The 15,917-nt window shown below is 40.1% G+C and overlaps 1 protein-coding gene across 1 annotated transcript in view; it reads left to right on the forward strand.

Moving 5' to 3' along the window:
- Nucleotides 1–275: 275 nt before the first annotated feature.
- LOC128738388 (1-acylglycerol-3-phosphate O-acyltransferase Pnpla3-like) overlaps nt 276–15,917 on the forward strand; it is a 31,475-nt gene continuing 15,833 nt past the window's right edge. The window contains exons 1-2 of the mRNA XM_053833472.1: nt 276–448; nt 1,124–1,724. Of these exons, the coding sequence (XP_053689447.1) occupies nt 1,553–1,724 (172 nt within the window). The 5' untranslated portion in view covers nt 276–448; nt 1,124–1,552. The remainder of the gene's footprint in view (nt 449–1,123; nt 1,725–15,917) is intronic.

The following is a 15,917-nucleotide window of genomic DNA, read 5'->3' on the forward strand; positions in this document are numbered from 1 at the left end:
GATTGTCAACAATCAGCACGGCACAGTGTCTAATCACTATCGCGACCGCGACCAGCACCAGTCGCGTATGTGTACGGTACGCGGACGACTTACGCGGGTCCTCATTCACCAACGAAAAAACATCAGCGCGACGTCGTCGTCGTCGGTCGTTCGTCGTCGTCGTCCATCGTCTTCGCGCGCTCGATTGGCTGGCTCCTAGCTGACAAGGCAGTATAAAATGACACCGTCTGACCGTAAGGGACTTTCAGTTCACTTCCAGCAGCTGGTCTAGAAAGCACTCGTCCGTAGTTCAGTTCAGCAAGCAACTCGTGTCCTGCGGTTTTGTGCTCCTTGATTTCTTAAGAAGAGTGCATTCAAATAGTATTGTGCCAATTTGATTTTTTATTGCTCGAGTGGCTGGAAGAACTGGCGAAAAGTGCAATTTTTTGGCAGTTTGCGATACAATCAAGTAAGAAACTGAATTTTCTTTCATTTTTGTGGGTTTAGTGATAGGTGGTACAGTCGTGCGCTACCGTGTTTTTTGATGGGTGAACAAATTTCGCAAATGCAAATTTCGCTAATTGACACTCCGTTACTATAGTTTTCTGTGTAAACAGTGAGGTATATAATGGCGAACTTTGATCAATTTAATTCATTCTTTAAAATAGAATCTTAGAAAACCAGGATAACTTGATGCGCTTGAACTAGTGGTGTGAACAAAGCCTCAAATTACGTGGCCATTTGCAAAAATTTGTTTGCAACTCAGATTTTATCCTGATAATTTCAGTTTTTCATATTGATTAAGTCACTTTAAAAGCTTTTGCGAGAAATTATAAAACAAAAGCTTGCACTGATATGGTTTATCATAAGAGTCAATCATTATTTTCTCTGGATTTGATTACGGAGTGGTTTGCACTTTAGTGAATCATTTGTGGTCCAAAGAGATTGATTTTTTGTTCTTTCAAGTAAAACTTTGTATACAAGTACGGTGTTTTCTGTAGTGGATTATCCTTAGTTTCTCTCAAGTAGTTATGATTACTTAATACGGTTATTGAAATTTTCATTGTCTATTTTCCCATTCTGTTAATCCTCAAAATAAATCAAGCACATTTATTTACTGACCTCACCTTTGTTTCCATTTCAGAACCATGTAAACAGTGCTGGAAACCAGTTGCCCTGTAATTAATTGAAAAGAAACTACTTTACGAGCTCGGTGAAAAAAGTGAACCAGTGAAATACATCGCCCGTACAGTGGGATACGGAAAATTTCGAAAATTTGGGTTTATTGTCTTTCTTAAGTGCCCTGCCTATCTACCTGTCTTCCTAGAGGACGACAGAAAGAGAGAACAAATCGCAATTATCGACAGTCAGTGTGCGTGTGTGTGAAAGATTGAGTTAAAAAGTGCAGTGGAAAATTTTATCTTTGAGCCACCGAACAACAGCCACCGTCCAGGCAGCCTACAAGTAACGCGAAAGGATTTAATTGCCTCCTGGAAGCTATAAACGGAGAGTGTAATTTTGTGTTCATCCGAGACGCTTGCTATTCAAACTAGTTTTCCGGTGTTCCGCCTTTATGGCTGCTAAGATGAATCTATCGTTTGCCGGCTGCGGATTTTTGGGAATCTATCACGTCGGAGTGGCCGTTTGTTTCAAGAAGTATGCCCCCCATCTACTGTTGCACCGGATTAGTGGAGCTTCGGCAGGAGCCCTGGCCGCTTGTTGCCTGCTGTGCGATATGCCATTAGGTAAGTCATTTTTATCGGAAAATTTGCTATCTCGCATTGACTTATTTTAGGAAATTATCAATAATTCATTAACACAGAAAAAATTCTTCTAGTTTTTCCATTCTTCTTTCAAGAAGGGATGGTCGGATAATTATCTCCTATAGAACATTTTTCGGCTTCACACAAATTTGAAATTTAATTATCCACCCACAAACGGATATATCTGAAACATTTTGCGGCGGCAGGTTTTTGAAAGCACCTTCATTTGCTTGCACAACACTGACTGGATGCCGAACATGCCCAGTCATGTCCGTCGATGCCGCTTTCGATTCCTTTTGGAATTCAGTTTTGTGTTCAGTGTAGCGCAGCCGGGGTGAACGGAATTGAAGCTTAAGATTAGGGGTTTTTTTGGCTGCCGGTTTTCGGGTTACAACAGGACGGTTTCCGAATTAAGTAAGATTACATTTTGTGACGAATGTTATTGTGTGAGCTGTTGAACCGAGAACTGTAAATATACGATAGTAGCAGAGTCGCTGGTTTGAAAATTGTTTCATTTGTTCAATTTTTTTTGGTTTGTTTTTCAACTTGATAAGAACAATTGTATGGTGCGTGGTTTTAGTTGATACCGGTACGATTTTTCTATTTTTGAGCTAAGGTCAAGGATCGTTAAAAATTAATAAAAACTGTTTTTTTTAAATTACGAGCTCTATGTTCGCCACTGCGCGGTTTTTTAGGATAAATATAATCAAACCGAAGTGATAAGATATCTTTCACTGCAAAAAAACAGAAGACAGAAACCTTTCTAACTCAATTTGCATCTTCAAATGATGCTTTCTAACATTATCTTTTGGGCTCAACATCGGCGGGTTCACCCTAGCCGGCATTTACTTTACCTCATTTAATCGCACACTTGATACTAACTGACAAATTGCAATGTACATCACCTCAAGCCGTGCTCGTTAGACGGTTTGTAGCCGTGTGTCTGCCGTGGATGATCTCAACACCTGTCGAAATGACGGTAGCGACCAAAGTCCAGACCTGATTGTGTGTTGTCAGACCTTTTTGTGGCACTGCACTGTTTGGCTCCGTCTGCTGAACTTGCCACTTGCCAGCAGAGCTATTAATCTTCTGCGCGGTTTTTCAGCACAAAGAAACCCGAACCCCCGAAGTGAACTTTGGATGGTATTTCTCCTATCGTGCGGGAGAGATAGGACAAGAAATTGTACTTTCTGTGTTCTGCACTGCGGGAACATTTGCACCCGAATCCCATTTCTCAATTTGATACCTACCTGCTTTCAAATGGTGCTAAGAGGACATCAAAACAGCTGTGCGCAATATTGATTTTTACTATCAAAACCCCTTCAGTGACACTACTGAGGAAGGAACTAGACGGAGCCAACCGGGCATGATGGGCACACGAGCGAGTTGCTTACAATTTCTAAGGCTTCCACGTTCGGCCGGGCTAGACACCGTGACTGGAGCCGAATAAAACGGACAGACGACGACGGTCTAGGACACGTGCTTAACCTTGCTGGGTCCTCAGTACTGTGCATGCGACGAACGTTGGCCGTTGCTGATGGCTTCGAACAACATCAGAAGCTCTAAAAACAAATGTTGACAATGAGATTACAAACGATATTTCAATAACTTACTTTACATTTGCCTTCCAAAATCGATTGGCTTTTCAATGACCTGAGAAAGATGAGGTAAACGGAAGAATCGGTAAAGAGGTTCTCTTTGTTACCGATTGTTTTGGATTTAGGTGGCTAGGTTTTTGATAAGGATCAGTCGGGGGCGAAGGTTTCTAATGAATAGTCAATCGGTTTATAGGAGAATGATTCATGAGTTAATGATGTGATGAAATGCGGTTCTGATTAATGAAATTCGTCACCGATTTGATTTATGCAAAAGATTATCATTTCGTTCTACATTTGCCGCAGTCGATTAGAAGATTTTCCTTTAGCAAGCTTCTTTGTCTTGTGAATCGTTTAGCTAGGTCTAAAATCCTAATTTCAAGTTTCTTAGCTTTTATTTTTAATCTGACGGATTAGTGTTATTTCTTTACAACTTTTTACTTTAAAGTTTTTGCAAACAGTTTATAGCAATAAAAGAGCTTTTCTAAAAAACACTTTTATCAGTTCTCTGAAAATTAAAATTTATATTCACAAAAATTTAAAATTTTGGATCATCACCGCTCACCTGATTAGCAATAAATGATTTTCTCCTTTGGTTAGCTATTTCTGTGAATATCATATGCTGTTTTCGAACATTGTTGTGGCAACTAAATAATTTTAAAGCAGTTAACTTTTTCTACTAAGAATCCCCATCGAATGGTCTGATTCTACTAAGAACCCATGGCCATTCACTTGCCAAAGCAGTCCCGATAGCCTTGCGGCTACAGAGCCCTTTTAACGCTTTTTTTCCGTGTCATTGCTCATTACAGGAGTTGGCACCGATTTCTGATTCCATAATTTGTAACTGTTGATTCAATTCTCTGTCCCGGCGAATATATAACAGCGGTTAATCTGTACCATCATATTTGCATTTCATCAAGTCTGGTAAATATGGCAGGTTGGGTAAAACATTAAAACCACTAATTTCAATAGTAGTTTTACGGCGAGTAATTCAACACGTAGTCCACTATTGTCATGATGTAAACGAGTTAATTGCTGTTGGTTCAGCTCTCCCGTTGTGGTTTGATTTGATTTCACCGCATGGTGGATGGGTTGCTTTTGATCGCACTAAATGTTGCTGGAAGACCGGGTTTCACGTACGGCTTTTTGTGCTTTGAATTTAAAATTTTCGTCGCCGATAACAATACGAAATAGATTTTTTTTTTCTTTCGTTGAGTTATAGTTCCATTTCAAAATTAATGATAAAGACCTAGTCGATTGTTTTCCGAAAATGAATCAGAAACGACCGAAACGTCGAACATTTCTTTTAGCAAATTTTTGTTTATGGCCAGTGTTACGAAGCCCATACTGGTGTAGTATAATTTTCTCACACACGCGTTCTCATTCTAAGAAGAAGGTTGAAGAATTCGCTAAAAAATGATTATTTGAATCGTTTAGCATCTTTCATGAACATTCATTATTCGGCTACCACGACGATTATAATGCATGCATCGGCTTTTGATTTTATCACGAACCTAGCCTCACTGTGAACATCGGAGATCGGAATCCGCTCAAAAATTGAATATTGAACATAGAATGTGGCCGATTTAGTGGGTATAGGACGTCTGGGGATGCCTCAAAAGGGTCCAAAATAGTATCAACATGAAAAGAGAATAGTTTACAGTAGTGATAAATGCTTTAGAAGCAGCAGAATGTGTTATTTCGCACTTTTGTGATCCACTCGGTATTCTTATATTCAGCAATGTAACGAAGCGTGAATGTATGTGCCTTATTAGTTAAAGGCGAATTGAACCATTTGCTTCTCTGTGTGTTCTCGGTGAATCTATTCAATTTTCTAAACTCTGCATTCTAACGAATAACGAGTCGATCGTAGACTCTCTTGGACTCCCTTTCTTATTTTTTGAGACATGCTTTGAGACGAGTTTTTGCGTGGGTGGGTTTACCTATCAGCCACGGTAGTCGCGACTGTCTCGCTAGCAGTAACACTACACGCACATCACCAGTGGTTGTTTGTCGTACGCTTGCGTCAGTGGAGTAAGCGTTGGATGCTATGCTGCTCACATTCGCTTGCGTATGGGTCGGCATCGTTTGCTTCTCGCTCGATTTGCAACATTGTTTTGTTTAAAAGGTTTAATTCAATATAGCCAGGAAACAAATGGGAAATCTTGTTATAGTAAAATTAGGCTTTTTATTCACATTATTCTTAATATTTTTTTGAAACGATGATTCTACACCAGTCCAGCGCCTCTGTGGCTCAAAGGTACACGGGTACCGGCGTCCACTCCTTGGGAATAGTAGTGACGCCATTGTCATTGTACCACTGTTTGGTCGTACCAAAATGATAAATTTCTGAATTTTTTATGTTACATAGTTATCAGTAACTAGCTGACCCGGCAAACTTCGTATTACCACAAATTAAACTGTGTTGTACATAAATTCTGAATCTCGGATGACCTTTATCAACAACTCGAGTTTTGCAGGTTCCTGAGGAATTCATGGGTGTTTTAAGATACAAATTTTCCTCACAGTAAAATAGAAAACAACTCCCCCCATTGCTTAGCCTGATAAAATACAGTAGATAGCATTTAAATATTCGCCATCATTACAAACCATTTCGCCGAATACCATTTTGCGGAACACCAATTCTTGATTGACCATAACGGAATATAGAGTTTCGCAGAATACCATTTCACGAAAAATCTTACGCGGGATATACCATTTCACGGAAAATCTTTTCGTAGAAAGTACCATTTCGCAGGGGTGCCCCGACTGAAGGAAAGTAAAAGAGATCAGTAGATCTAGGAAAATAAATAAACCTAGATAGAGGTGATCTCTACGGGGGTCTGTCCCCCCGCAGTTCTGACGGTAGGTCGCCGGTAACATTCGCGGCCTGTGGCCGTCTCGCCCTGAATTATCTAATGTTATTATTGATAGTTTTTGGTGGTCTTGTTATCGACTAATGTTTTATGAAAGAGTCTAAAATTTCTCTAGTTCAATTAGTTTTTGAGTTACGCAAAAATTTCTGTTTTATTTGTATGTGTCCTTATCCTCTTACCACAAGGGGGAGGGGTCTCAGTACATCATAGAAAAAAATCCTGTCTTTTAAAACCCCCACATGCCAAATTTGGTACCATTTGCTTGATTAGTTCTCGAGTATTGAGGAAATTTGTGTTTCATTTGTATATGAGCCCCCCCTCCTAAAAAGGTAAGGGGTCCTAATTCATCATAGAAAAAATTCTTGCCTCCAAAAACACCCACATGCCTAATATGGCCAATTGATTAATTAGTTTTCGAATTCTGAGGAAATTTGTATTTCATTTGTATAGGAGCCTCCTAAAGTGGAGAGGGGTCCTAATTCACCTTAGAAAAAATTCTTGCCTCCAAAAACCTTCACATGCCAAATTTGGTTCCATTTGTTTGATTAGTTCTCGAGTTATGAGGAAATTTGTATTTCATTTGTATGGAAGCCCCCCTTCTTAAAGGGGAGAGGGGTCATAATTTCCCTCCTAAAGAGGAGAGGGGTCTCATTCATCGTAGAAAAAAAAATTTCCTACAAAAACACCCACATGCCAAATTTGGTTCCATCCCAAATAACAATTTAAGTTTTATTACACCACCATAAGAGCCATAATAAAACTCACATTGCCACTTGGGATATGCTTGATTAGTTCTGGAGTTATGAGGAAATTTGAATTTCATTTGTATGGGAGCCCCCCTCCTAAAAAGATAAGGGGTTCTAATTCATCATAGAAAAATTCTTGCGTCCAAAAACACCCACATGCCAAATATGGTCCCATTTGATTGTTTAGTTCTCGAGTTATAAGGAAATTCGTATTTCATTCGTATGGGAGCTCCCCCCCCCCTCCTAAAGTGGAGAGGAGTCCTAATTCACCATGGAAAAAATTCTTGCCTCCAAAACCCCCAGATCCCAAATTTGGTTCCATTTGCTTGATTAGTTCTCGAGTTATGAGGAAATTTGTACTTCATTTGTGTGGAAGCCCCCCTTTTAAAGGAGAGAGGAGTCATAATTCCCCAGCTAAAGAGGGGAGGGGTCTCAATTCACCATAGAAAAAATTCTTGTCTCCAAAAACACCCACATGCTAAATTTGGTTTCATTTGCTTGATTAGTTCTCGAGTAATGCAGAAAATTTGTGCTTCATTTGTATGGGAGCCCCCTCTCTTAGTGGGAGGAGGGCTCTCTAACCATCATAAGAACCTTCCCTGGCCCAAAAAACCTCTACATGCAAATTTTCACGCCGATCGGTTCAGAAGTTTTCGATTCTATAAGGAACATCCTGACAGGCAGACAGATAGACAGAAATCCATTTTTATATATAAGAAGATATAAAAAACTGGAAAGTTCATACATCATGAATTTGAAATTTTAATTATGATTTAATCGAAGCAAAGTGGAAAACCTTAAGAAAAAGAAAGAGATGCGAGCGCATGAGAGCTAAATACTAGCTAAATGAAAGCCTTTTTTGTAGTTCAATTTCAGGTTGGCCGTAGTCGACCAGCAGAAACTATTATAGGGAATTCAGCTTATTTAGATTTAAACTTCTAACGGGTAATATTTGTAAAAACGATGCGATAAAACTAGCGACTATTTTTTCATGAAAGTACGCTCAAAAGAAGCTCAGGTTTTGATTTTCATGTTAAAACGATCATCTGGAGCAGCGTAAGGTAAGGATCAAAATGCTACAACGTTAGTATAACGTAAGCTTTTTGCGTATTTGTTTCATTCAACTTCAATACCATAACCGTATGCTCGCACCTTACGCTTAAGTCCACTCAAAAACTTTTGTACAACCTAGCTGCAGCTTCATTTGTACGGAAAACAACTTTTTCTTCATGTCTTCCTCAGACTTGACCTCCTTGGGATGCTTTCGTAGTGCCTGCTTCATAATAGCCTAGTATTTTCGATGGGCCTTAGTTCCGGTCAGTGGCGACTCGTCCGCATGTTCAACCTGTTCATAGGACAGGCAACAAAATTCAACCCGACAAAATTATTTGCATCATTCGTTCATGATTTCGTTTGCACAGACGCATAGGCAATACGAGTTTAGTTTAGTTATGAAGCTGATGAGTAAAACGTTCAACACGACGTTTGAAAGTTGCTTAGAGATCATAATGAACAAGCATACCAACACTTATTCCTGGTGTTGATTCTTGATACTGAATTAGCACCAGGAACTATGTGCTGGTACGAATAAGGAGATAAAAAGAGAATGCCAAACAGCTTCTATACTCGATAGCGCCGGAGCATTATTGTCTCATTAACTTGTTCATTTTCAGCATTGAACAACTTACTACCACATATCCCTTTGGCCAGCGCTTTGATTCCATTTTGTTTAGTTACGAACCTAATGAGCAAAACGTTCAACATGATGTTTCAACGTTGCTTTAGAGATCTCAATGAACGAGCAGACCAACACATTATTCCCGGTGCTTATTGTTGATACTAGCACCAGGAACAATGTGTTGGTACGAAGGGGATTTGAAAATAGAGCGAGGTTGGCATGCATTATTCGTAAAATTTTCTCATTAACTCGTTCATCTTTAGCATTGAACAACTTGATTGATGATTATTCTTGAATTTGGTTTAATAGGTAAATTCAACGAAAAGTTTTCGGTTCGTATTTAAAATTCAGCGACGAGTTTGCTGGTAAAGTAAACCGTCGTATTCTGTTATTTAAATAATGTTTGTTTGATGCTTAAAATATAGTGTTGATTTGTATTTTTCGCTGGCTGAACAAGCAACCTGAACCCCCACGAGTCGCCACTGGTTCCGGCGCGTTGGGGGCGTTCATGTCCTTGGGTACGAAAGTGACTCCGTTGGCTTCGTACCACTCCAATACATTCTTTGAATATTGGCACGAAGGTAGATCCGGCCAGAAGATCGTAGGGCCCTCTAGTTGCTTCGACAGAGGAAGCAGATGCTTCTGTAGACACTTCTTGATCTAGATCTGCCCGTTTACAGTCCCGGTAGTCACGAACGGCGCACTTCGTTTGCCACAGGATGTATTTCTTGGCCAAATCAAGTATTTCTTGGCAAACTATAGAAGTTTCTGCATCCTTACTCCCTCTGGAACATCAAACTTGTGCTGGGCAGTGAAGTACTGTAGCCACGGAAGCTGCCGGAAGTCCGCCTTGATGTAAGTCTCATCATTCATGATGAGAAAGTTGAGGATTTTCCAGGTGCTTGCGCAAAATAAATTCGCGACGTTGCTTTTCGGGTGACGCCATTTTTTCCCAATTTTTGAAAAACTGACCGCGATAAAAATAGAGTGTAAACAATACACTCTAAACTACTTCTACTCCATTTTTCAGGAGAAAATACACAATGGGTAACTTTCTACAGTGTTTCTTCCGTAGTGCAATTTGATGTGGGACACCCTTTAGTGAAGGAAAATCGGCACTTAAAAATTGTCAAAAGGGAAGAAACCGTAAATTTTTCCGAAAAAGTTTATCAAAAATGATCGAAACGTCGGGTAACTTTACCGGAGTTGTTTTTTTTTACCACATAGAAAATTTGAAGTTGACAAAAAATTGAATTTGAAAAATGTATATTATGAGCAAATCAGAAATATTTTTTAAAAAGCGTATGAAAGTGAGCCCAAAACAAGTTCGGTTTTTCGTTTTTTTAACATAAAGCATGAAATTGTGCGAATGTTCCTAAATAATTAATGGAAAAATATAAGAAATTGGAAAGATAAGGGTTTAGAAATTATTTGAAATTGATATTGTTGAAAAACAAAACATTTTATTGGTTTCTGAACAACTTTTATTAAATTACGATTATTACGACAATAAACATTGTTCACTAAACAAGAAAATTCCAGCTGATGTCGCTATCTCTTACTTACGCACCTGATTTCTGTATTGTGTTTTCTAAGAATACGCCAAAAAGTCTATAAATGCGTCTAGCTTATCTTGTAACAACTCAATCAATATAAAAATTCATTCATTCATTCTCCTATCAGTTAAACTTGGAAAACGAAATGTACCAGTTAGCTCCCAATTATGGTTAATCTTTTCCTCCAGCTAAAAATCAGAAAACTAAATATAGTTTAGGACATAATTTCGGATATTTTTCGTTACCTATGGTCATTTAACCTACATATATAATACATAGCTCAACAATTTTGATACGAAAATTGCTTAAAATGCAAGCCACGTGCCGTGGAACGTGTGACATGGTGCGATGTGTGACGCACGCCAAGCACTCTCCAATCAATTTATGCATTATTCCCGTCCCGACCCGACTGTCAGTGGTAACATTGCGCGATAAGGTCCGAAATCGATACCTATTTCCAGCAGCAATTTGATAACCGTCTAACGTCTCTCTATTTGACTGACCTTCGCTAGCACTGTAGCACCTGTGCGTTCGCGTGGTTTATCATTACAGCTCCCACACAGGATGATTGCGGTTGCCGTGATTGATCGTTGTCGGTTAGGTGATTGTGACGCGACTGGGACATTCCGTGAACCGGGAAGTTCAACATTGTTGATCGGTTGAAAGCTACATAGACGTAGACGTTCGGATAGTTGCCCTCTTACAGTAAGATGATATGATCTTTGTTGGAGACAATTCCTCCGGGAAATGTGTTGTAGAAACCATCATGCAAACAAAAACACGTGACTTTCTTCACCAATTATCATTAGCAAATTGCATTAGACGCAATTTAATCTTAGCCGGGAGCAGCTAACGGGAAAAGGGGTCACCGTTCTTGACCCTCTGTGCATAGACGCAGACACTCGCCTGATGCGATGACGCACACGTCGTCTAATGAAATAAAATTATTCAATCGTCAACGTGTGGTTTGATTTGTGAGATAATTATTTTCTACTTTAATGATTACCTGCATTAAGCAGATGTCCGAGGATTTGGAGAGCGGTAGCCCTCAACCGAGTTATATGGATATACTTTGTTCAACAGGCTTTGTCTTAAGTGCTTTGTGTGGCGAATAAAACTTGTTACTTTGGCTGATTTCCTAATTGGGTATATTTTACGCGTGAATAAAAACCCTGACGACTGTTGTCATTGAAATGCGGTCATCGCATGTGTTCGCATTGTTTTGATGAAGAATCATTCAACTGATAACTGGCGGCAAGTTCTTTGACGTCATTGCGGGGCTTTTTATTTCTAAAGCACGCCAGCCGTTGTGTAGAAATCTTGTTGAGCTCCTTTCGATTGCTGACATAGGCAGTGCAAATCGGGATAGCGTAATCAAGGAGGCACAACTAGTGCGATAGGAGCATTCAGCTAAATCTATTAATTGGGTTGATTTTGGTGAATGGAACCACCCTATGTAAGAGCACGCTGCGCTGTAATCAGCGTTTAAGAACCACTACTGGTGGTAGAGAGATTCTTTCTAAGGGAGCCGATTTCAAATGACACCGCATCGAGTGTAACTGATACGACGCAGTGCAGTCATTAGCAATATATTTGTACGCCAGATTGTTTACTTGACCTCGCGAGCTGGGGGTTCGGGGTTATCGGAAATAGTTCACCAGTGTTAGAAACCCTTTTCTGCTACACGAAACTGAAAAGTAGGGTGAAGTAAGAATGACCAACCGGGAGCTGGCTTGGTTCATTTCAGATCACTTATAGGTCAGACCATGTCCTCTCTTCTCTCGACTGGGAGACTGGGAAGAAAAGATCGTACGATCAGGAGCACAATTTGCTGAATTGGCGAAAATAGGTGAGCTTAATTTCGTCCGTTCGCCATTTGCTTGTAAATTTGCCCAGGCAGATTGTCGAACCACATCACTGACTGATAAGAAACGGCGACACGAGGTGTAATTGCGTCAATTTTAGCATTCATTCATACGTAACCGAGCGGCAGAGGGGTTATTTTTCTACTGATTCCGGATGGCCTTCGAATGCGTTCATTATCAAACTTTATCTCCGCGCACGGTGCGCACGGTTTATTATTTTTTGCGATAACGAAACCAACGGGGCTCGTCGGAAGTGTGCCCGTAGTTCTCTAGAAAGGTGCGGTTTACGTCACTTCGTACATACTAAGGCGCGTGAGTTTCTTTCTTTAGAATACTGCTGATCCGAACTTCGTACTTTACTCTGTTAATAACTAGATAGGATTTTATCGGTAGTGATAATTGTTAATTACTGTTTTTTTAATCACAAATCAATCAAATGATAATCTTTTTATCTAACTGAGCGTATTTTATTTTTGACAAACATATAAGATAATTGTGTAAGTCATGTTTTTGGGCTAAAAATAATGTTGTTTTCCTCTTGTGTTTTAACGTTTTGATAAAAACACGGATGTTGCTTCATTTTCAATGTTTACCTTTAACTTCAACCGTTTCAAAAATTTACATAGCAAAAATAACTACGAAAAAATGAAATTCTACTGTACCAAGTGTGGTGAGTACGGCGGGTTAAGTAAAACTTTCGAGTCACTACTCTAGAAGCATTTGTTTTTATCGGAATAACATGTGTTTGAGGATTGTTATGACGAAAAATGCAGTTGAATATTTGGCCGGTTTTGGCATTTGCCGTATCTGTTCCTCATGGATCTGAGTTGGAGGCCAAGTTCATGTTGAAGTTCAAGCCCAAGCGAAAGCTCGAGCCAAATGACTTTCTTTTATCTCGCGTAAGCAAAATTTCACATGAGATTTTACGCCTCTCCGTCTGTCTTTCGTTCGATTTGTGTTGTGTCCATCACCCGACTTTCATCTGCAAATGGTTGTAATTTTCGTGCCTTCTTTTCAATATTTTATATTGTGTGTGTAATCTTGTAAACCTTCTTGTAAAAAGCCATCGTTCACACGATTTATCATTTTGCTGTTCCAATATTATTCGATTACGCGTATCAATTTGGCGAATGTGATTTCGAGTGCATTAAATCAATTTTCGAAGTTAACAATCTACAAGACACTTATTAAACCGGTAGTCCTTTACGACCATGAGGCATGGATTATGCTCGTGGACGACCAAGTGTTTTCGAAAGGAAGGTGTTGCGCACCATCTACGGCGGAGTGCAGATGGAAGACGTAACGTGGAGGAGGCGAACGAACCATGAATTGCATCAGCTGCTTAGGTAACCACCTATCGCTCACTCCGCAAAAATCGGTCGCCAGCGATGGGCTGGGCACGTCGTGAAGATGTCGGACAACAGCCCGGTTAAAAAAGTTCTCAATAATGATCCGACTGGAACGGGACGGCGGGGCGCGCAGCGAGCAAGATGGATTGATCAAGTGGAAGGCGACCTGCGGACTCTACGCAGACTACGTGGCTGGCGAATTGCGGCCATGGACCGAGTGGAATGGAGACGACTTCTTCGTACAGCAGAGGAAACTACGGCCTGGGGCTGATTAATGCAAATAATGCAAATAAATTTTTTTCAGTCTTATCGTATCTGAACTTCTTTCTTCGTTGTTTGTGGTAATTGAGTTTTCTGTATACTATCTCACCGGGGTCGCGATACCTACATCCCGCTGATGGGTCTGCCATCTTAGGTATAGCTTGCGGGATACAGCATTTTATATTCAACCGCCCGTTTTGAGACAGACGTTGTGTGAGCCGGTCCTCACCTGGAGGACAGACGCTCTAGTTCGCACCTCCTAGCTTAGCTGCTTCAGTAAGTACATGAAGCATTTACAGGTAAGGCTATCGACCGTCATCATTTGACTTAGACATGCGTGGGGGCGCCAGGTGGGAGCTTGAGAGAGCCAGAGCTATGTTTGACGCTCCTTCCAGGTAACTCTCTCCATTTCATAACCCCCCTAGTATCATATCTATGATACCTAAAACAAACGCTTTTCAAAGCGTTGATTTTACGTCAGTTACTTTTCAGTCCCTTTCTATTTGATCATCCAATTCACCTTTCTATTGCGAAGCTTGGTGAGTTGCTATCTCCCTCCAACTTCTGGCAGACGAGCCCATTGAATTTTCATTGTTTGATAACAAGCACGTTTGTTCTTTTCCATCGAACAGAATTGAAGGTCTTTGTAAAACTTTGTACTCGTTTTGATGTTGAAGATATGATTATTGTATGTAAACTTCTAGTGTATTTTCAATATCCTTGGCCTGCTATTTTACAATCTGACGTATGGCGGAGTAATTAATTCAGCTTCTCGTTCAATATGTATTCAAATAAGACCGTTCTGTAGTGTTGAAGACAACCCTTTTGTCCTGCCATCGAGTTAGCTACCATATTGACTGCTGCGCCAAACGTTGCAAGGAAGCCGGTTTTGCTGCGACAAAGACAATTTATGCCAACCCCGCTTGGCCCACATTTCCCAGTCGTGTTTTTTTTCTAGAACGGCAAGGTAAAGTGTCGAGTGTATGCTGTAATACCTGTAGCTGCACTATTGCAGCCAATCTGTTTTTTAATTGGTCGTTAAGTTTTTTGTCTGATGCAGTAGACTTTCAGCTATTGCAGGCAGTTTTCGTAAACGTTTTATTTTTTTTTGCTTCATGATTCATGAAAAATACTGTTTTAAAGGCACATCTTTTCTCTGGTCTGCGAAGCTTGAAAATGAAAGTTATAGGTGATTGATTTTGTTTTTCACCAACCACTTCTAAACGAAGCGATGTCGATAAACAGTAGTCACGTCACGTGTTTGGTGGTGGTGCAACAGGTTAGATTGCGGAAGGAAAAGTCAGTAAAAGAGTGTGCGAGAGATAGAGAGAGGGAAAAGAGTGCGGCAATGAAAATATTTCCAGACAAGGAATGTCTAGTAATTGCAAAAGCAGGCAGATCCCCATGCCGACTGCACTTCGTACACACTTGAAAAAGTAAATTTGTATGGAGAAACAGTTACAGCAGCGTGCCATGCCAACCCGCCAGTATGAATGTATGTGTACAGCGGGCAAACAGCAGGCAAGGTCAAAATCCGCTGTATTTTTCAGCTTTTGTTTTGTGGGTTTACAATGCTCGCAAACTGGAAATGGCAAAAAGTGCAATCGCTGCAAAATAGTAAACAAAAACAACTTGTTGATTAGGAAAGAGCGTTCCATGGCGAACTCGTGAATGCACATTTCTTTGATGAGGTGGAATGCGCGCGACGTATTTTAGACGCGAAAGAAAACACTGTGTGTTGTGTTTTCTCATCACCACCCATTGATTTGGTTACGCTGAGCAGTAAACAAACAAGCGATAATTAATCGGATGCAGAGCGTATATTGCGCTGGAACTAAGATTTATTACGCGTTTCATAAGAGGGGATTTCTTAGAAAATCTAATTAGATGATGTATGTGCTGTCATGAATGGAATACGTTATGGGTCGAGAAAAACATCTTCCTAATGAGGTGTAGTAGGCGGAGCAGAATGAATGAAACTTTGTTGGAAGTGATACACAGGTACATCTCAGGTAACAATTTCTAGCTTTAAGCAGCTAGCTGCTTCAACGAAATTTTTTCATAATTATCGTACAGGTTTGAACCGAAGGATCTCAGAATTTCATGTAATCTTGCATACGCGCATATTTTATGGATAAATCGGCACAAAGCCTTTTTTACGTTTTTAAACATCCCCTTTTTAATGGCCACCCTATTCCCTCTTTCAGAAAAAAAACAACTTTTACAACTGCTATCGTTCTAAATGCAAG

The sequence above is a fragment of the Sabethes cyaneus genome, chromosome 2, assembly GCF_943734655.1.
Source record: "Sabethes cyaneus chromosome 2, idSabCyanKW18_F2, whole genome shotgun sequence".
In the NCBI taxonomy this organism is placed as follows: domain Eukaryota; kingdom Metazoa; phylum Arthropoda; class Insecta; order Diptera; family Culicidae; genus Sabethes; species Sabethes cyaneus.